This window comes from Parasteatoda tepidariorum, chromosome 5 (assembly GCF_043381705.1).
Source record: "Parasteatoda tepidariorum isolate YZ-2023 chromosome 5, CAS_Ptep_4.0, whole genome shotgun sequence".
Taxonomy (NCBI): Eukaryota; Metazoa; Arthropoda; class Arachnida; order Araneae; family Theridiidae; genus Parasteatoda; species Parasteatoda tepidariorum.
In genome coordinates this window covers 53,941,207-53,965,063 of record NC_092208.1, presented here as the reverse complement: position 1 = coordinate 53,965,063, position 23,857 = coordinate 53,941,207, and the positions used below count along the sequence as shown (strand labels likewise).

The following is a 23,857-nucleotide window of genomic DNA, read 5'->3' as shown; positions in this document are numbered from 1 at the left end:
ATAATGTTTTATTAAATGCACCGAATTGCTTTGAATAAATTATTTCAACATTTTATTAGTGAATTTAAAGCACAAGCATGTCGCGAAATAAATAAATATTATGAATCTATTAGACTAGTTTTAGGTCTACAATTATTCCTTTAACTCACGTAAATTAGATATTGATTGATTGCAAAACACCTATTTGCCTGAGCACATCGCTTTATTTTAAATTATCGTCATTGAATATAAGCACACCACCAGAGTTGATTTCCATCCGTTCCTGACATGGTAATTTGTTCATTTAAGCTTCCGCTTTTCACACACATTTCCTTTTGTCAAGACCGTGCTTATTTCGCTTGTGTGATTCCAAATCATATTGTTTACTGCTGACTTTTCCTCTGAAGTAATTGAAAATGTCGGGAGTTGAGAAGCTAATTCCTAGAATTCAATAATGCACTCCCTTTGTACGCTATTCATTAAATTTTAACTGACTTAATCACAATTTAAATTATATTTCATACAAGTTATTTTTAAAAAATTTAACCAATTTGTTTACAACAGCTACTTTGTAATTGAAGTTTCAAATTATCTTATTATGGAAATGTTACATTGAAAGATTCATTTAGAAATTGAAGCCATAATTTTAGAATTTCATATGGAAGTTTACTAAAACTTAAAGTCTTTAATCATTTAATTTGTGAAATATTATAATTATTTGGCATAGCTTTTCAATACGGAACAAAATCAAAATTCAAACTATGAAGAATTAAATTCGAAATTATGTAACTACATGTATTTTATTACTTCATTACTTTATTTTAATAACTTACTTTGGTCAAAACCTATTAATTTTGATTTTAAACAAGTTGTTAAGCTTTTAAGCAAGTTTTTATCGCATTAGAGCCAAACGTGCTCTTGCGATAAATATTTTTTCGCCACTCATTTTAAGAGAAACATGTAGTCAATTCTGTGTACTGAATAGAAGATTCATTAAATATACTATTAAATTAAATATTATATTCATAGATTAAATATGAATCGAAATTTTATTAATTGTAAATTAATACTTTGAGAAATGAAACTGTCTCTTTTTGACAATTCTGTTATCTTCGAGTTGTATTTCGTTCAATTTGAGAAGCATTTCGTCACGAAATCATGTAATGCATGAGAAACCACGAATTCTCACGTATATGACGAAGATGTTTCCTTAACTTGCAACCTCATGTCTGTGCACTGTTGTAGATTTTTAATTAGAATGAAGACTAGACGATTGAAACTAGAATGATAACATAAATCAACCACATGTATTGTAGTCAAGAACTTAGACTCATGCCTGAAACATTCAAGGTTCGAATCCCACTTTGAGCATAGATGGGATTATTTTGATCTATCTGTCGTTTTGTTGGGTTGACGTTGATCCATCTATATGGTCGTATCTTCGAAAAAGGGATTAACTATGCACCCGTACTTTCGTGATTAAAAAAATATAGGACGACGAAATTTTTTTAATACTTTTGACGAAATCTGTTTCAGCTAAGAAGTGACGATTGTTATTTCGTCATTTTGACAAAATGTTCTCTTAAGGCAGGGATGGGCAAACTACGGCCAGCGGGCCAACTGTGGCCCGCCGGAAGATTTTCTCCGGCCCGCGGACCGAATTTTAACTTTTTACTTTCTCTATTTTTGTTCTACAAAACATAGATTAATTAAAATAGTTAGCATTAACAGCTTCAATTGATAAAATGTTGAAAGCAAAAGTTCCTTATAGAATAGCCGTAGATTAGCTCCAACTAGTATTTGTCTTTCTCGTGGAGCAGACATATGGAATCTAATATAGGTGAATTGTACTTCACATGAGACTTACTACGCATTTTAAGTTCCAACGAGCTGATTTTTCTTCCGGTGTGAGTTCTAACATAATTTACTGCGTATGGAAAGGTTGCACGCATACAACGTCATAGTAAAAAATGGTGAAATTATTAAATGTATGAAATGGCCACTGCCTTTTTGAATTATTTGTAAAAATTTTTAATCCCAAAATGGCAACTAAAAAATGCAAAGTTGATGTAGAGTGCCATGCGTTCAATGGTGAATTTACTTTATTTTATTTCAGAAGTTAGAATTTTTATTTTAGAAGTTTTTACTCGGCCCACCAAACTTTTTTTTTTCTAGATTTTTGGCCCACGACCAAAAAAGTTTGCCCATCCCTGTCTTAAGGCATATATCAGGAAACGGTTTCGTCAAAAACGAAGGAAGTTTCGTATATTTGAGTATCTAATTTTTTACTGGGAAGAGTGTGAAATTATTTGTTCCAATATCTTAATTATGACACGTAGGAAATAAGATCTCGTTTTAGATCAAATTTAAATCTACTATTGTTTCTATAATACACTTACCTAAACTAATCATTGATTGATTTAAAGGCACACTTTTCTCTGGGCACATAATTTTATTTTAAGTTATCGTGGATTATAAGCAGCGTATCACGAGAGTTGATTTCCATACGTTCCTGACATGGTAATTTAGTCAATTTAAGTTCATCTTTTCACCGAACTTTGCTATCGTCAAGATCTGGAATGTTTCGATTATAAGATTCGAAATCTTATTTGCAGCTGACTTTTCTTCGAAAATAATTGAAAATGTCTAGCGTCGGCTAATTAGTTCCTCGGAATTCAGTAACTCTCTCTCATTGTATGTTTCGAGTGAATTGTTAGTTGACCTAACTTCCAGTTAATCTTTGTTTATTCGATAATTTCAAGAAAATTAATTCCTTTTGACCAAAATAGCTGTAATTTTAAAATATTCTTATTCCATCGAGTTTAAGATTATCTTGACAGGCACTTATTTGATTAAAATATTGATTTGGAATTTAGAGTGATGATTTCTGAATTTAATTTGAAAGTGAACTGGAACTTTAAACATTTAAATATAGCGATATTTGTAAATATTTGAAACTACTTTTTAGAGTAAGATAAAGCTAAAATTCTGAATTTAAGATGCATATAATTTAAAATAAAGGTAATTGCAAGTTAGTGCATCCGATTTTGTTAACTCATAGAGCAACTACACTTTTGATTATGTTCAGAGCTTTAGTTGAATTTTTTATCTAAGATTTTCTTTAAAATCAGGAACATAATATTTACCATATGTATGAAAATTTCTTAGTTGGTATATTTTTATTTTTATTCAACTCCCCCAGAAAAAATCCAATCAAACTTTAAATCATATTCTATCTCGAATTATATAAACAATAATAAGATGTCAAATTTAATAATGATTCCATTTACTTTGACTTCGTTAATAGTTTGATGTAATAGTTTTGTTAAGGTTTAAGGTAGTTAAGAAGCACAATATTGTGCTTTTCAACAAAACTCAAAAAGCATAAAGTTTGTCTGAAAAAAATTAGAAAGTCAGGACTTAAATAATCAAAACTACCATTTTTAATTTTGGATATTTATAAAAAATAACACATATTTAACATGCTCTGATGTAATTGATTCGATACCTAGCCGGATAAAATTCGTTTCTCTACCATTAAATGTATTTCTCTAAGACTATACGTACAATACGCAAAAAAAAAAAAAAAAAAAAAAAAAAAAAAAAAAAAANAAAAAAAAAAAAAAAAAAAAAAAAAAAAAAAAAAAAAAAAAAAAAAAAAAAACATATCACCCTGAATAAATTTTGATTTAATAATCGGATCTTCACGTTCTAGGATCTTATTGGCTAGATAGGATAACTGCTAATATGTTAACTAACAAGTGCAGACGATATTCTAAGTCACGAAATCAGACAAAAAAACGTACTTTCTTAGATACATATCTTTTTTCGACGGATTCAAGATTCTGTCTCTCAAAATGTAGGGGATAGCCACAATCCAGAGAATAAGTTCGGACGCCTTAATGTTAATTTTACTTTTGCGTATTTCGCTATATTTCGGGAACTTCTTAAGCGGATTTAAAGCATTTTACAAGCAATTATAAAATTTGTTTATCCAAAGATGCAAAAAATTGTATACTTTACAATTCAATACTTTTACAAAACTTTTTTGGACCACTCATAAATATTTATTGAAAGTTATTTTTTGCGAGGAGTTTTTTTTTTTTTGTGGACAAATAAATTTTGTAATAGTTAGTAAAAATTAAATATGTGTAAATGACGTAAATGATTGTATACCTTACAAACCAAGTTTTTTTCAACTGTTTCTACTAACTTTGGAGCACTCTCCTGAACAAACTATTAGGACAATTTTTCCCAAATTGTGGCTCTCCCTTATACACTGGGGGTCAGAAATCCGAATTCATCAAAAAAAATTACTTTTATTCAGAGAAAGTGAGTTTTTGTGTCTGATTTCGTAACTTAAAATGCCGCTTATTAATTTTTACATTTATATCTTTTTTCAGCGCTTATTAATTAACATATTTGAGCCATTAAGATTCAGTCCTAAAACGTAAAAAGCTAATCATTAGATCAGAAGCTATTCAAGGTGGTTCTTTTTGGTACACTGTACATAAATAGTTATAACAATACTCTGAAATAACAACAAGTGTGTTTGATTGTAAATTTTGCTCATTTCAACAAGAGTTTACCGAAATCTTAAAATTTAACATCAACTCCACTACAAAATATTTCATAAAATAAAAAAAAATAATAGTTTATAATAACAAATATTTTTGAAAGCTTTAAAATAAGAAAGGCTTTATAATGAAATTAATGAAAACAAACTGGGATTAAATTGTGAGTTATTGAATTATAATTAAGAATATTGAATGTAGCGTAGGAGACATCAGGAATCAATTATCATGAATATTTCTAAATCTGCTCTCAAAAATAATTTTTGAGAGAGTTATTCCAATACTTTTTTATTATTGATCCAATTTTAATCATCCCAAAATAGAAAAGTCTTACCTCTTCTCCGTAGCTAAAGTGATAATGAATTACAATTAAGCTAAGAAGTGCTTTTATAATTTACGAGTTTTTAAAACTATTACAATTTGTCAAGCAGGTGTTACATATATTCCTTTGAATTATTTAAATGTCATTTAAGTCAAAACTTTCTTTAGTTAAAAGCGAACTATAGAAATTTTTGCTTCTACTTTAAATATTTGAAAATCTCCAGCTAGAATACAAAGAAGTAAGCAGGGACACTGTAGAGAAATCTGGTAAAAGTACGCTAAAAAGTGACAACTCTCAGGTTTCCGATACTTTTTATCGTAAAAACCATTTATTTTGTGGAGCAAAAAAAAATATATTCTGTAATTTTTTCAGTAATATTTACCATAAAATCACCGAAACACTCTAATTAAATAAGTATTATTCTAAAAATTACGATATTATATTTTTAAGACAAAAATGGATTTTATGAATGATGCACCCAAAGTGCCTACTTCATACATTAATTTGATCCGGAATTTTTTACAATATATTTTTTCGATTATATTTGTAACATTTTCATTTTGATTTGTTTCTATCTATATTTAAATGTTTTATTATGACTATCAAATTTTGCTTTTTAATTAGCTTGATTTAGTTTTACTATCAAAAGTTGTAATTTTACGGAATTATAATTTTTAATGAATTTTCGAAATAATTTGGAATTATAATTCTTAATGAATTTTCGAAGGAATTTCGAATTATAATTTTTATACTTGTAATTTTTTAAATAATTTAAATTAACTAATTTTTAAATCCATTCAAATATGTGCATTCGAATTTCGCATAAAGATATTTCAGATAACATATTTGCAAAATGATTTTTTACAAAGATATTTATTTGTTGCTCTATTTCCAAGTTGAAATAACTGTTTAATAGCTCTGAAGTAATCATGGCAGTCTATAGTTAACACCAATATACTTTTTATTGATAAATAGTAACCCTGATGGAATGTACCATAATGACTCTATCTTAGATACGCTACGCAACCGTGACAGAGGCCTAATGTCTTCAACGCATATTAAGACTCTTAACAACTGACATGGCTCAGATATACACATACTTATTACTGTTGCCATTGTTAAAGTTTTCCCGGAAAAACGGGAGAAAGAGCAGAAAACCATATCGATTTCAGCGTCAGCGGGGGTAATTGTCCGAGCATTATAGTGGAGCCCCCCTTGTCCCTAGTGGGGTTCTCACTTTAGTTCCTTCGCCAACGAGGAGGAGCGAGAACTTTAATTAGGTGCCAGTGAGGCAAACAGAAGAAATACACACAGGGAATTTTTTCCCGCTTCTTTTAGGGGGAAAAGTACTTTTAACTTGGTCATTTCAATTTTTTCCCCAAAACATGTTTGCATTTAATGTTCCTGAAAACTGGAATAAGTTTTATTGACTAAAACGTTGAGAACTTAATGTTCTGGAGAAAATAAGAAAGCAAAACAAAACTAAGGCATTGATGTGGTTTTTTTATGACGAAATTGGCGTCGTAATTTCTTAGAAATTTATTGAAACACATAGGCACAAAGAAAAAAGTAAACGTCATTCTAAGATTGAAATTTGTCGGTATTCAAGCATAATTTCCAAAGAATTTTTTTATTGTAACACTCAAAATGTTGTTACATTTCACGCATATAATTTTGTTTTGTGCAATGCTGAATCACGAGATAATGCTGATCCATAAAAACTGACATAGCATACTGAAATTCAGAAATCCTTCAGTTGCTCTTAGTTTCTTCTCGAAATTACGTTCAAATATTAAACAACTCATCACACATTCATGTCTCATCTGAGTGCATTTGAGAATTTCATGGGTTTGATTCTTGGCGATGAGGAAAAAGCTATGGTCACTGAAAAAAAGTATTATTGAAACTACCAGAATATGGTAAAATTTATCTTGTTTGTGGAACATCAAAACTATAGGAACATCAACAGTTCTGGTGGTTTTTACCTAAGTGTTTGGTAAAATTAACAAACAAATATGGATTTGTAATTTGTAACAAAATTTTATAACTTTCGATATTTTATCATGATACCTTAGAACATGGCATGAGAACCAATCATTCAATTAAATTTACTTTTCAGTTTTGTATTTTTTACTAAATGTGTGGTAATAAGAATAGTAAATTTAAAAGCCAGAAATGTCGGTAAACTGTTGTCATATAAATGGAAAAATTACCAAGTGAATAGTTTTCATACCGTATATTTTAATTTTTATTCAAAGAAAAATCTTTTTTTTACGAAAAATGGTTTTACCATGAAGTACGATGAATTAACGAGAATTTTCTTTTCTCACGTCTTCTCTTTTTTTTCTTTGCATTACGTCAATCGATACGATATCTTAAACTTAGGTTTTTGACGAAATTCGTCCTCTCAAGCAAGAAAACATAGAATTCCCACAGTAATCACAAGTCAATATGAAAAGTTTTGAAAAAACTGACGAAATTTTAATGAATTTTGGGTATCCATTGTTCATTTGTAAAAGTGTTTGTATATATAACATCTTTATTCAGGTATGCTTTGGCAATTTTTCTTTTAAAATAGCTACATAAAGTATGTTTAATGCATAATTCTATAGTACAAGATATACACACGCTTTGCTATTAAAAATAGTGACTCACATATCCATTAATACTTATTTTATTACTTCGTTTGGAGTGATATGAAATTTTTTTGACGCTGTTAGTTTTAAACATATGCTTGTTGGTTCCATAAATGACTCTTGCAACAATGTAAAAGAGTATATTATGATAAAAAATAATGTAATTAACAAATGCTTACGCATACATATAAGTCATGGACATTAACTTTACAAAAACTATTCATGTGAGAGAAAAAACATCTGCAGATAATAGACACAAATGATAAAACCAAAAGAAGAAAGTAATTCCAGGAAGTTGACTTTGAAATGTGATTTTCTTACAAATATTATTTTATATACAACATTAAAAAACGTGATAATGATACAAAATTGAATAATGCGATAGATTATATATTCAATGTCATAAAGTTTTTATCTTTTCTCGTGCGAATTATTTTTACTTAAATCATGTACCTATTTTAGATTTTGGAATGATAAAAACAAAGATTTTAATTTTTCTGAATTTTATTTGGTTTCTATTCTTACCTATTATTGGAAAAGTGAAACCTAATTTCATTCTTCAAACTACGTAAATTTGATAATCACTGAAATCATATACCATGAAATCATTAATTTGCTGATACATTTATGCTAACACAGAAGACGCAAATAAATTGGGTGTTGTATGTATTTTTAAAAAATAAAATTTAGTATAAATACAGCTTATTCCTGCCATGCGATGTTTACTGCCATATTTGTTTCATTTTATTGTTACAAATTATTTTTATCGCAAATATTTATTAACGCTGTCAATGCAGTATGGTGTATTATTTCTGAATAGCACATTCTGCATCGGTAGCCCTACACTAGATGCAATAGTCAACAATTCCTTAGAAAGTCGATAAAGATAGGATAAATGCTTGATACTTTTATATAATATGGTGAGTTTCTTGTAGCTCAGCAGATCTCTCTCTAAGCCATTAGTTTACAAAACTATAGATTTGAAACAGTTTTTATTTATTCATCTTAATAAAAATTTAATTTCAGATTTATAAATTTAATGCTAACGAAAAATTTTGTATATTTTCTCTTCATAGATTTAATTAATAATTTTTAATAGAATAATATATCAACTATTAATTTGTAAGCAAAGTGAATTTAAAGCTGACTAAAAATAATATCATATCTTTCCTTAATGCTAGTTTTCTTTTTTACATCTAAAAAAATGAAAAACGTTAATTCAATTAGTTTTATTTTTAATAACATTCCTAATTTATGAAACAGTCAACATTTAATTCTTTAATTCCTTTAATGAAATGAATTATTTTTATATTTAATTTACAAATATTTTAGTAAACGATGCAAGAAAGAAACCTAGTTTCTCAGAATATGTAATAAAAATGTTGTAATGAAAAATTAATAAATCATTTTAAAACGAAATTAATATGATTTATTTGGGTGCGAATTAATATTTCAACTATTTAAATCTTAGCTATCGTCACTAATGGTTTCTAGATAATGTTTTATTGTTGATATTTCAATGATTTTCTATTTCATTTAAACCTGTTACTTTGGATAAATTTTGCATCCTAATTGCTTTGAAATTATTCTATTTATATGTGCGGAAGAAAATATAAAATTAGAAAAATGTAATGCTATAATTAAAAAGGAATTTAGTATATTTAACTGTAATGTGAATTTAAGATTTTGAGCCATGGGTGGTTATTAGGGTTTAAGCATTTTGTATTGTCGTTAACAAAATAATTACAAAATTACAAAATAATGCATACAAGTTCTTTAACTCTAGCATCTCTAATTGATGTCTGTAACTTGATAACAGGCTCTTCGCACACAAAATATTTAATGTGATTGGGATTATGAATAAAATAAAGTGTTTTAGTTAGTTTTAGTTAAATACTCTTTTAATAAATTTTGACAGCAAAAGAAAATTTCATTTATTCAGTTGAACATAATTAAAGAAATTAATTTATTTAATTCAATTAAATGAACAGCTTCAAACAAAGACACACATTAAAAAATCATCGTCAATGAAATGCTACAGAATACAACTGGTTATCCTAAACAGAGGTATTAAAATTAGCTGAATTAAATAATCCTTTTGATTAGAATTTAGAATCCAAATATTTTAGATCATTATTAATCCATATCAGAAATCTAAATTCGGATCATGATTCAAAAAAATAGTTTGAGCTAATACCGCTCATTAAACTATTCTCGTCATTCAAGTGCAGTGGAAAATAGCCGATCACCATAAACAGATTATGCATTTGGACTTAAAACATCTGATTGAAACTGAACTACTTCACTTCTTCGTTGGTATGCTTGCTGGGAATCGCTCACATAAAATCCTTTTTGTAATTTAAATTTATAATTCGACAGAATATCAAGTGTTTTTTTCGGCCCTCATATATTTTATTTGGTGGCGCCCCACACTCGAAAAATCTAAGAATAGCACGTAGTGTTTTTTCCACCATTTTCCAGATTTTTTTCCTCGAAATTATTATACTGTTAGAACAGATTATTTAAAGTATGTCGTTATGTTTGTGGCAGCATTGATGATTTCATTTCTTAAACTATTTAACTTCGTAATTATTCAGTTAATAAAGCTATTAAATTTTACAATTCGATGCAATTCTAATTTAACTTTAGATATATTGACATTAACTTAGCTGTATACTTTTTATATCTATTTATATGTGTGATCTAGCCAAAGCATAAATTTCGTATCTGAAGATTTTATCATCCGTTTCTCAGCTTAGAAAATTGTATTACGCAATTAATTATAAAAAATATAGCTTAGTTTAAATATTTCATATTCTGTAATAAACTATTAAATGCATATTTTTAATAGTATTAAAATCTCAATTATAAGAAAAAAACTTTTCCAAAGATTTATATTTTTCAGAAAAATTTATTAATTTTTCTTTTGTTTTTTAAAAGAATATTAAATTTTCTAAATTGTTTCTTGTAACTTGTTTTTTTTTTCAATTTTAATTCTGATGTTCCTTTCAAAATATTGAAATTTTTAATTTATTAAATTTTGAAATTTTAAAATACAAGAAATTGAATGCAGCATAAAACTATATAAATGCTACCCATGTAAATATTTATTTAGAATAAACTAATAAACTCAAATTTAAACTAAATAGTGTTAACGAGTCCATAAGCGCTTAAAAATTAACAATCGAAAGCAGCTCGGATATTTTTAGCAACGAACTTTGGTAATGATTTTGGAAAATTAATAATAAAACATGGTTTTACAGTATGGTTAAAATTATTTTTCAGTTTCATATTTTTTCTAAATATGTGGTAATAAGAACTCTGAATTTGAATACCAGAATTTCCGGTAACCTATTACCATGAGAAGAGAAAAATTACCAAATGAATGGTTTAGCTACCATATATTTTGGGTTTTATTGTGAGAATAATATATTTTTTTAAATAGAAATATCATTACCATACAGTATAGTAATGACATTTGCTTTATGGTAACCAGAAATGTCATTAACGAACGAAACGGTAATTCTGCCAGAAATTATTTTCTCAATGAGGAGTTCTTAATTTTAATTCGTGGGACATATTCAATATTTACAATAAACCGTGAAGTTATATTGTTGGAAGAAAGAATATAATATTTATGATAAAATACAAATTGATCAATTCAAATTCATCAAACTTTCATGTCAATCAGTTTGAGCTTACATGCGCTGCCTGAAAATACCACAGTTAGAATGAATACCAGATTCTATAAAATTCCATGATCTATAAAAAACAGTTTTTCCAATTTTAATTTTTGCATAATTTTTAAAATATTCAGAACAAAACACTATTTTCCGTCAGAGTAAATACAGCGTTTACAATCCAAAAAAATTAAAAATACAATTTAAGTAAACTTTCTGCAAATTAGTTTGTATCAAGAAAGCATCAATATCTACAAAAATATTGAATTAAGATGAAATATTGAATCTAATCTTAACTAAGTTGTGTTTTTTTTCTTTCAAAACAAACATTAACATTACTAAATAAATATGTTGAAGAATTTGTTATCTTTAAGTAACGAAATAATGCCCAAATAGAAAAGTTTTATGCCTCAGTCTATATTAATAACAATCAATATAATAAGCCAATGAAGTAAAGAAGAAATCAAAAAGAAATATTTTTTTCTCACCGAAAAATTAAGCATTATAAGTATAACTTTTAATTATAACTCCGTGATGGAAGATTTCATTTTTGGTTATAAAAGAGATTTCAATTTCTTCCACTTATTTAAAAATATTTTTTCTGGAAAAAATATTTATAATATATTATACCATACTGGTAAATTAAACTTGAAAACAAATATTTATCTTTCATAAAAGATGCTTTTTACCTCGGTTTTAAACTGAATTAACTTTTACATTCAAATTACAACAGGTTATTTTTTCATCAAACTCTCAAAACAAATGCATTTTCCCAAAAATTTCATGGAAATTGTATCATTAAAACGAGTCAGAAATTTTTATTAAATAAAAGAAGAAAAAAGTATATAGTTATAACAGCATACACGATATTAAGTAAATGGAATAAAATAATACTCACCGAGCATTTTCACTACTGATTTCCGGGAGTTAATTTTCTGCTTCGACAACATATTGCAGTCGTTTATGCTGTCGCTGTGGTTTCCAATGCTTACTTGTCGCAAGCGAATCCCAATAAATATATACAGTACAGAGATCAACGCCATGGGCAATACAAAGAACACAAATGTAGATACCTCGAAAATATGAGGAAAAGGACTGATGACGCTGCAAAGGGCAGTGCCCCAAAGAATCTGCTCACCAACTATTTCATACTTGATCCCAAATTGGAGGGCAGTTGGCAATGCCAAGACAGCTGCAGCAATCCAAATAAGTATTATTGTCTTCACTGCTCTAGGCAGGTGGGACATAGTTTGCGCACGGAATGGATGGCAAATCGCAACGTATCTTTCAACTGTAAACGCTGTAATGGTCAAGATTGATGCATTGGTACACATTTCCGATGTCCAGCCACGAATGAAGCAGAATAATTGTCCGAATATGTAGGGATACTTGTACCAAAGTTGGTATATCTCTTGTGGAAGTCCCAGAACAAGAAGAAGTAAATCAGATACCGCCAAGCTGAATAGATAATAGTTTGTTGCAGTGTGCATATATCTATTTTTTGCAATGACAGTGCAAGTGCATAGGTTTCCGATAACACCTGTTGTTAAAATAACACCATAAACTAAAGTCATTGGTATGACTGTAGTCAAAGGGTCACGCTGGGGACCTAAAAGACATTCTTCTATTGTCGTGTTGTCGCAGTTGCTGAAGTTTGAGTCATAAGTAGAGTTGGGGTTTATATAATAATAATCTTGTTCCATCCTTCAAATTATTATTGTTCTTTTTTCAAATAGGAAAAAAGTTTAAAAAAATCTCCGTTTTTTTTACTAAATTTAAACTATTGAAAATTTTGAAATCATTACATCGCTTAATTTAATTTTTTAAAGCCGAACTGATAAAATGAATGCATGCATATAAGTTTGAAAACGCTACGCAGCATAATTAGCGCATGCATTCTTTTACATTTAAAACTGATTAATATTTTTCTACGAAAAAATAATTTAATTTTTCTCTCAAAAAAGCAGATGAAAAACTCTAATTAAAACAAGCGATAAAAGTAATTAAACCAAACGATAGTCTCATTAAAGCAAACGATTATTCTTATCTCTTGTTTGCTTAGAAACTGTTGCTTTTCCTACTTCTCCCACTGCCTTCCAGAATAATATCTATTCTACGCGACTCCGGGATATCCGACGGTTAACTCTCGACCAGGAGTTTCTACTCTTGCTACTCCGAAAGCATCTCCCCTCGCTTTCAGCGCCCTCTTTGAGGGGAGCAAAAACTTTCTTCCCTTCATTTAAACTTGTCAATCTACAGTCAAACAAGCTTTGTTTAAAGTCCTGACAGTGAAAACAAATCCGAAATGATTAAAAGTACAAGAACTGAGAAACTTAAAAAGAGGAGGCAAGCAATCAGTTACTCGTATTTTTTTTTCAAGCATAATTATTTTTGAATGACAAGGAACATGACTCTAAATTAAACGAACCTTGAAAAGTTGGGTCTTATTCCGACACTTTATATAATTTGATTTATTTTTTATTATAACCACGGACGAAGTAATTTAAGTCGAATTTAATTTTTTTCCCAATGATTGTGGTTTTCTGATTGGCATTTAGAAGAAACAAGACTAGAGCATATCAACTCATGAATAAAGCATTTGACAGATAATTTATCAAAAAAACTCAAATGTAATTATTTTTTGTACAAAAAGAATTTTTAAAAAAATGGATAGTGGTGCGAGTTGCATGAGCCAAAACAAAACATGCCCACATCCCACACTTTAAAATTCTTTTATATGGCTAAAATATAGAAAAACAAACATTCTTGTATGTATATCTATGTACAAAAATGTTTGTTTTTCTAAATTTTAGCCATTTACAAGAATATATATATACTTTTTTCAGAGAATATAGAGCTATTTTTATGACAGTTTTGAGTTTGTAGCATTTGTGATTTATTTCTCATGCTTTGAATAGTTGCTCAAAAATGTATTTTTTGGTCTTACAATTATATGCTGAAATAGACAGTTATTTGTTGCTTTTAAAATTAATTATAATTTATTTGTATAAATCAGAATTTCACGCATTTTCGAAAATTTTATTTCTGCCTTCAGTATTTTATAATTTTAATCTGCTAATACTTTTGTTAGACATTATCATAAAAATGTCTTAGGACAAGAGGGAGATCAGCCAAACTTTTTTTTCCAAAGCTAACAAATATATATTAAATTGTACCGTGACACTGTTTCTCGATTATCACTTTACATTAATGCAGAAAAGCATAATATACAAAAAAAATCGTATTGTCTGAATGATTATTTTTATGATTATTTTCTCTAAAATCACCTTTATTAAGAATTTGAAAAAATGTCTACTTATTATACTTATCCAAGCACATGCTTATTATATTTATCCAAGAACTTACATTGATCCAAGCACTGTTTATAAATTATTTAATTAACGTCATTAAATTTAAATAAAAAAAATTTAAAAAAAAAAGATACTTTAGGTGGTGAGCATTGAAAAACGAACTCGTTCCACTAAACGAATTCGTTTTACTATTCATTGAGTTACTCATAAACACTTTTTATTTTTCGCTCCTCGATGTTTCTCTATTTTCAGGTAAAAACAACGGTTATCTTACAAGAAACTGAAGTGTTAGGTGATAGTTTCCAGGCTAAAAATAACATGTTTGAACGTCAAAAAACATCCTCTCCATCCTTTTTACTTTGACAAACAGATTTTAAACAACTTTTATTAGTCTGAAAGTAATTTTTTTTATTTGCTCTTTTTAATGCCTTAAAGATTAAGTTTATAAATATATAGGTATTTGATTTAAATATTAAATGAATATTTTTGTGAGATTACTCTTATCATACATATCTGAAGATTATCAATTGTTTTAGCGTACATATACATATGCAATGTTTACTTTAAGTGAAATATGATGTAAGGTACATGGCGATAACTGAATTTCATCTTTTGGTGGCTTCGCAAATGCAAAATCGTTGGGCTATCGTTGTCTCATGTTCACTGTTTCTGCCTATAAACCGTTTCTGCAGTTAGAAGATTTCAGGACAATATATGAATTACTACGCACATAAATGTCTATAAACTAGCTTTGTAATGTGCGGGATTACTTCATTTCGTATGAATTGCGTGGCTTTACAATGCGGTGACAAGTGCATATCAAAAGCTGACTCATTACATTATCTAGAATCTCGCAATCTTGACTATCTAATCACACAACGCAGAGAACGGTGTAAATTGAAATGCGACTATGCTTGACCACCGGAAGGTTAAGATAGAACTGCAGCTTATGACTTTTATTATAATAATAATTGATTTTTTCAACAAAAAAGCGTTTAAAACAGTTTAAACTATGCTGCTTTAATGCGGCTAATTATTTCTCAAGCATTCTTATTTGTTGAAAGACACCTTTAATATTATTGAATTTAATCAAATCTGATAAAAATTTCAGGAGTTTCTGAATACTTCCTTCCAAAAATTCTGGGGAAATCAAATTTTGAAGAAGTTGTATTGTTAAAATTCGATTTCTCAAAAACTATTCGACTGAAAGTCTTTTTTTGCGGTTATGTATGGCTAAACGAATTTTATAATTGTGAGCAAACATTTTTTAATTAAATAAATGTTTTGGAGGTGTTCTTAAAATGTTCTGGAGATATGGTGAAATAGGCAGGGGTTCAAATTTTGGTACCATATATTACGAAATTGCGGCTATCTCCTATATTTTGAGGTTCAGAAATCTGAATCTGGGAAAAAAATGTATGTTTATTCAGAGAAAGTACGTTTTTGAGTCTGATTTCGTATTTTAATATATCGTCTGCTTAATTAGTCAGCATATTTGAAATGACAACCTAGAACATTTAAGATTAAATTCTTGAACATGATGATCCGATCTGTGTATCAAAAGTTATTTTGGGTGGTCCATTTATTTTTTATTTATTTATTTATTCATTTTTGTGCACTGTACAACGAAAAGAAAAAGAAACCATATTAATTAAGAAACATATTTATTAGATAAAAAATGATCTTTCCCTTAATTTAAAAATTATCCATAGCTTTGTTAAATAATTTATACTAAAAAGAGTTGTTATTTATTTTCATAACAATTTCTTGACCTTATTCTTATTATTTTTTAACATTCAGAACACAAATATAATTTTCTTCACAAATTTTCTTTTTATTTATTCTTGTTTTGATAGAGAATGGGAAACAAAGTAGGAAGAACTCGCTGTTCAGGATATTCCTAAATGATTGAAAAATAAAAGGATTCAAATCAATATGCAAAATACAATTAATTTAGTTAATGCAGTAAAAATGGAGTAAATTTGAACTGTTTTACCCTATTGTTTGTCACAGCATGTTCTCATTTGGACCTTGTGCCACTAAACTTTACACTCAATCAATCAATTGTCAACACAGTTATCATAAACTTTTGCAAATAATATGCAAATATTTTTGCTAAAATCTTAACTATAAAGAATAAAAATATAGTTTGAATGAGTTGAGGAATATAACTTCTACTAAATAGGTTCTTTTGTTAATTTTATATATAACGTTAACTGCGTAATATTTCAAAATATTTCAGTAATAGTCTGAAAAAAGTTTTTAGAAAGGAATGATTGATGTAATAAATCCCAATTAAAGAGAAGCAGAGGCCGACTAAAATGAAACATCATTAAAAATAATATGTCTAAGGGTCCTTTTGAATACATTAAAAAAAGAATTTCAGGGAAATATATGAGTATAATAGACCCCTACTTAGTATTTTAAGCAAAATATTTACGAAAAATAAATTTACTTTTATAAGAAAAATTAATGTCATTTAAGATTTGGAAGAACTTTTTCTGATGATTCCAAAAAGAAAAAATCTAGATCTTATTTAGTAAATTATAGAGCAAATGAAAAAAAAGAAAGATTAAGCAATTTATTGTATAAATTGCAGCCCATATAGATTTGTAATCCTAAGGTAATTATATATAGATAATTCAAAATTTGGATAATTCCAAATTTAAACAAAGACTAATTTAAAAAATTTCCTTCTCATTGACAGTTTTTAGACAAAATGTAGAGTTTTAGGGTACAAAAGTTAAATGTAGATTTACTACACCTATCTTAATACAAAAAATATTTAATGCATACTCAAGGTAATAAATCAAAATGGCCAAATACTTTCACTGAACAGATTTAAAAACATGTATTTCAGATTTTTTAGAAAACTATTATTCATTTATATGTATGTATTATGTATTAAATATTAATATTACTGCTATGAAAGTTATTGTTTTTTCTAAACCAATCGAGTCAGGTGGTAAAATCTATCAAAATTTGAAATATATTTATGAAAGGTTCATCTTTGCTTCAAACTATTAATTTTTAATATTGTTCATTTTAAAGTGTTAGCAAATAATAATTACAGTAAATAGTCTATTCATTAGATAAATTAATAATATTCTTTAAATAATATATGGCTAATATCTCAACGTATTTTGCAAAGACAATCCTTATTTTATATTAGTAGTTTGTACATTTGTAGTATTTGTTGTAATGTGAATAGTAGTTTGTTTAAATAGGGCGTAGTAACGTCAAAATTAACTGAAGGTTCAAAAATTTTAGTTTGTAGTTCTCTACTTCATTTAAAAATATTTTTCACTGTCCACAACTGTTGGCATCTCTGTATGGTGTCCCCTGAAAGATTTACTAATACGTATGTCCTTCTGATACTCGAATGGCAAATGTCAATATGGGGTAGGCATTGAAAAAAAATATTTAAAATTTTTTCATTAAGGTAGTAAAATTTCTCCAAGTAGTCAATTTCTTAAAAAGGTTAATATATTTTTTTAAATATTAAGCTATGTGTTGGTTTTTAAGAAAAGGTCTTATGGTTTTCTTATTTACGGTCTTTATCTTTTATTTATAAGTTACTATTCATTATTTATTTTTGGTTAGATATAGAACTCACTAAAAATAAAACATTTTATGTATAGTAAAGTAAGCAATTGCTTTACAAGGAATAATTTCAAGTTCGTAATAATAAGATACTCACTGCTTTGCATTTGTCTAATACACACTTCATATCAATTTCAGACCAAATTGATCCTGGTCCTATATCATTAGGTGATTTTGTCGGCAATCCATCCTAAAAATATATATTACAGATTATTCTTCGAAGATTTTTAACTGAGCTTTTTGCGCAATAAATAATAAGTTATCTTTTTAAATTTTATGACTTAAAAATTTACTATCGTAAAGAATAAAAATACGTGTATGGTCAAAACTACCAGAACATGGTAACATTTACCGTATTCCGGGCTCTATGAAAATATCAAAGAAACTTTGTAATTTTTAGCAAACTGCTTAAGTAATGACTTTTGGTAAAATTTACAGTAAATTATGTTTTAATTACCATGCTCTTTTGTAGTGAATGTGGTAAAATTTGGTAATTTTAACAAAAAATTGGTAATTCTAACAGTAATAGTCGAATTAGAAATAACGCAGAAAATGCTCAGTTTGATGCTCTTTAGTTAATTTAGTAAGCTCCAGTTAGCATTTTTTTCCTTCGCTTAATTGTTTTTATTTCCATGTAAGCTAAAAGCTATCAACTATCGATCTTTCAAATCATAAAAAAGCGTGTTTGCAAACAAACAAGTGCTTAGACTACGATAAACTAAATCAACAGTTTAATTGTTACGCACCAGGGCTGTCCCTACCGTCTAAAATTTAAGATTAGAGGTAGTGGGCTCGAATCCCACCTTAACCACAGATGTTAACATTCAACTTTTTCTAGCTTTTTTTCTCTCGAGTGGTTGTAAGATAGTTATTTTAGTGGTAGTTTTCGGTAGTAAGCAGTAAACAGAAATATTGGTTGTAAACACAAATATATTTTATTCTTAATTTTCAAAACTTTAAGCACTTTACCCTTTGATTATCATGCTCTTCTAATGTACTTTCAATTTATTCATATATAGTGGCTGCCAAACTATATCTAAATTAAATGTATGTATACAAAAATGGTAAAAAATAATATTTTACATGAGATCAAAATAATCTACAACTCTACAAATTGTCACTAAAATCATGTAGACGAAATTGCTGTAGTTATTTCCTCTATATTAAGCTATTTAAACCAGGGCTCGAAAAACCACCCGTCAGCCAATCCTCGGCGGTCAAAAATTCCTCGCGGACAACAAATTTCTCGAATCCAACGTCCGCGCGGACGGCCATTTTTCCGTTAATGTTCGTGATACACTTTCAATTTTTGTTATCTTACAAGAGTCTAGCGTCTCACTTCTAAAATGACCCTCTAATCTAGAAATACAGCAACATACTATGCATGGTGGAATTAATGTTTTCTCTGTCTGGGAGCACTGCAGCGGTTGAAAGAGGCTTTTCAGGAATGAATTTACAAAAAAAAAACACATTACGTACTGGTCTTAAACAAGAGTTAAACGCAATTATGAACATCTACCAGAATGGAAAACCCCTTTCAGATTTCTGTGCAGAAGCCTCTGTAAATCATTGGCTTGATTGTGGAACTGGCAAACGTCATATTTGATTCATTTGACAAGCGTAGTACCCTCGAATAAATTGACATTCCAGATAACTTGACCTTTGTCATTTAAATTATTTCTTAAAAGAAATAAATTATTTCATAAAAGAAATACTAGGTTTTGCTATTAGTAACCTAGTATTTTTTTTATTACTGTATAATGTAATCCTCGTATTTGTAATCCTAGTAACTACTAATTCATTGTGCAATTTATATAAATGTTTGTAATAAATAAGAGAAAATTATAATTTTATTTATTTAGAAGCTACGGGTTAGTTTCAAAGGAGGACGGGTACATTGTTGGGCAAGCCGTCCTCGGGGACGGGTAAAATTTCTGAGTTTTTTCGAGCCCTGATTTAAACCACACTTAAATGCCATTTTTTTGTCGTTCAGCCGAAATTTGTTTTAAGAAGAAATACTTATGCCCTATTGGCAAGTGTATACATCTGTAATTTTGTCTCAGTTTTAACTTTTCAATTTTAGCACTATATTCATTTATGTCATTTTATCCTTTCACCTTTTGGCGGTTTTATGAGCTGTATTTACGGCTGTTTTTGGTGAATTGTTAGATTTTTTGTCTTGTATTGAGGGGTCCACAAGCTCTGGCTCACAGCTCACTCAGTTTTTACTGGTTGTCTCAGGGTTCATAATTTTTGTATTTTATATATATATAATTTTTGTATTTTATTTACATAAGGGTTAATAAGTGTTGTATTTTATATATTCATATAATTTTTGTATTTTATTTATTTAAGGGTCTGTTGACCATTTAAATGATCCATTGTATTTGGCGTATGGGCCTATTGGCCTAGGCCGCAGTATATATAATAAAATTAAGAAGAAATACTTACTTCAGTGTTTGTGCAATTTCGCAGCTGAAAAGAACAATCAATTATCAATCAAATATAATATTATAATGTTTAATCAAATACAATATTGTAATATTCAATCAAATATAATATTGCAATGCTTAATCAAATATAATATTGCAATATTCATTCAAATATAATATTGTAATGTTTAATGAAATATAATATTGTAACAAGTATTGATGTCGAGTCATTTGAAATATTCAAATAATTAATTTTTCTAAAATAACGATTTTCAAACATTTCCTATTAACTATATAATTCCACTGGATTTTAAACTGAGATTTTAAATTCTGTATGTGTTTTTCGATGTTCATAATTTTCTATAATGATTGAAAATGTTTGGAAAAAATAATAGTATAAATTACGTAAAAAGTGCTTAAAGTTCATAAAATGGATAAAAGAAAAACAAATAATCTCAATGGTCTATAAAAACAACAAAATGAATTACACTAGTAGCTTAATTTCCTTTTCTGATTCAGCATGAATAATTAAATGCACATTAAAGTAAGTGCATTAAAATGAACTCTAATGCTTCCTAATAATTCAGGCATTATTTTGGACAATATTTCAAGATTAGCACCAAGCTCTTGCTTAAGAATTCGGCAATTACATTAAATTTACTAGGTGCAATTAAAATAAACAAGCATGCATTTATTTAAATAGGTTTTTTAATGAAAATTTTCTTTACTTCTGTATTTCGGCTTATGAGACATATTTGTAAAATTTAAACGCAAGAAAAAAGTTATTATTTTTTTAGCTTGGTATATTAAATAACAACGTCATATTAAATTATACTGTTAACACTATCTTTTAGCTAACATTTTATCTGAATATTTTTAAAAATATATTATATCCTAAAAGTAATATTTAATTTACAATATTAATAATATTTATATCGCATTTTATTACATGCTCATATAGATTTTATATTTATATCACATGCGATTGTTTTGTTTACAGTATGTTTATAGCATGAATTTGCTGTCATAAAAATTTATACGTATATAACGCCTGTCACGTTAACTTAAATTTTCCTTGAATAAAAGTATCTTCGAAAGAAACTTTTTATTGCATTTTCTTTTTAGTCTCATATCATATCAATTATTTATTATTCCCTATCAATAATATTTTTTAAAAATTTTGAAATACATTGGTGTATGAGGATTCATTTTTCGGAGAAATTTAAATGATAAAATTTTTATCTTTCTTAACCCATTTCTTAACCACGTGGAAACCTATTTAGAAACCAATTTTTTAAAAACATTTATTTGCTAAAAAATTCATGTTAAATTAACAAAAATTGTACAGGTCAACGAGGAACTAAAAATATTTAATCCCGCCATAGTCTTTTTTTTTGCACAATATCATAGAATAGAATATATATTTGTGGGTTTTGCAACATTAACTAACAAAGCATCGAATCATTTGATGTTGTGAACATCATTTTAAAGTTATAAAAATAGTAATGTACTGCAATATAAATCAACAATAATATAAGAACAACAACTGCAGTTGTTTGGAATCGTTATAATTGTATCTTGTTGATTTATAGGAAAAATAGCACGTTATATTCGAATGCAAGACACTGTTGAATTCAGAGTAGAATATCAAAAAAAAAAACAATGAGCAATTATATTGAAGTGCCTTTGTTAATGGCAAAAAATTTATAAAAGAAAAAATTCCAGCGTAAGAGTTGTAACAGAAAAAATTCCAGCTGTCAGATCTCGTTATATCGCGTCTTGTCGGAGAATGAAAAGGTGTGTTCTGAATTTCATGAATGAAATATGTATTCTGAGGAATTTCATATTATAATATTTGGAGCATTTTCATTTAAAAGGGAGGTTTTAAATGAACAGAAAATAATCAGCAAGACATTTTAAATGGTAATACGTTTATAAATAAATTATGATTTATGATAGGACCTTATGCTCTTATTATTTTATAATCGACGTGGAGCAACCGATTAAATTCTAAGTTTATGACTGTCAATGTTCAACTCCGGAACCTTTTAATTTTGATCTCAATTCAGAAGACGAGGGAACTCCTGGATCAAGTATTGGGTGAAACCTGCCTTCATGGAGGACTTTTTTCATAGAACTAACCAGCATTTGCCTTACACGGAGAAGAAAACCAAGAAAACCCTCACTCGGTAGACGTATTGGGTAAGGGGACTCTTAGCCACTGTGGCTGGTGCGATAGGCGGGTTCGCAATTCGTATCGACCAGTCATCGTTTGGATTCAAATCTGGATCACCTCATTGAGAGTTGTTATGCTTTAATTTGGAGTAAAGATGAATTCTGTATGAGTTCTTATTAAAAAAAAAAACTGTATTAAGTTTAGCAAGATGGCATCGTTATATCATGCCTTGTCGTGATTGACTGTTAATTTTACTTTTATTTGCTCCTTAAAAGGAATGTTTAATGCAAATTTAGTACTATACATCAAAAAATTTTTATTACAATACAACTGATATTTCTCTTAATAAAAAATTTTAAAACCTTTTTATTTGAAAATTTAATAAAAATTTTCGCTCCAAAATAAACACAACAGAGTTAATTACTTTTTTAAAAAAAAAATTAGAATCACACCAAGAAATTAATAATTCAATGTATAGTTTAAATATAAATGTAGAAATAAATTTGTTTTACGCCCATTTAATTTCTTACGCTCAGTGTTGTAATTTTCAGCAAAATTGACACTTCATTAAAAAAAAAATTTAAATTGCTTAATTAGTGTGGCTTTCATCTCTGAAAGATGTAGCTTTCAAAAATAAAATAACTCCCACTGAAATGATATAAAATGAAAATCTAATTATCTAGTTCCGTAATTAAGATGTTCACTTACCGTCTGTAACAGAGTCTTTGGATTGCAGTAGGCGCAGTTACTCTGAAAAGGTTGACAAAGGTTTATTTTTTTTAGAAAAAGATAAAATATCATGAGCACATTTTACATTTGACTAACAATGAACATTTTAAATAATTAATGAAGTAGATGATTCCATGGTAAAGGATCAATTAGCAATTCTAATTTTAAAAATTTTTTTCACGAATAAAAAAAAAAACTCAAATGTTAAAAAAGATTTTGACAAATTTATAAAGGGACTTATTTTAAATTATTTTTAAAGATGGATAACACTGGGAATCAAATTTTTATTTTGCTGAATTCATATAAATACTATGATCAAGCCTAATTTGGATGTGGGATTTCAAATATGCAACCGGTATCTCTCTCCCAGCTAGAATTTCTTTTAAATGACATTTTTAGTATATTTATTACTGAA

The 23,857-nt window shown here is 28.0% G+C and overlaps 2 protein-coding genes across 2 annotated transcripts in view; both read right to left on the bottom strand.

The window, feature by feature from the left end:
• The window catches only part of LOC107456734 (pyrokinin-1 receptor), a 100,989-nt gene extending 87,625 nt beyond the window's left edge, over positions 1 to 13,364 (bottom strand). The window contains exon 1 of the mRNA XM_016074690.3: positions 12,090 to 13,364. Coding sequence (XP_015930176.1) covers positions 12,090 to 12,894 — 805 coding nt within the window. The 5' untranslated portion in view covers positions 12,895 to 13,364. The remainder of the gene's footprint in view (positions 1 to 12,089) is intronic.
• Positions 13,365 to 16,149: 2,785 nt separating this feature from the next.
• LOC107456720 (uncharacterized) overlaps positions 16,150 to 23,857 on the bottom strand; it is a 28,262-nt gene continuing 20,554 nt past the window's right edge. The window contains exons 4-7 of the mRNA XM_016074670.3: positions 23,422 to 23,463; positions 20,557 to 20,580; positions 18,203 to 18,295; positions 16,150 to 16,402 (exon numbers count right to left, since the gene is read on the bottom strand). Of these exons, the coding sequence (XP_015930156.1) occupies positions 16,337 to 16,402; positions 18,203 to 18,295; positions 20,557 to 20,580; positions 23,422 to 23,463 (225 nt within the window). The 3' untranslated portion in view covers positions 16,150 to 16,336. The remainder of the gene's footprint in view (positions 16,403 to 18,202; positions 18,296 to 20,556; positions 20,581 to 23,421; positions 23,464 to 23,857) is intronic.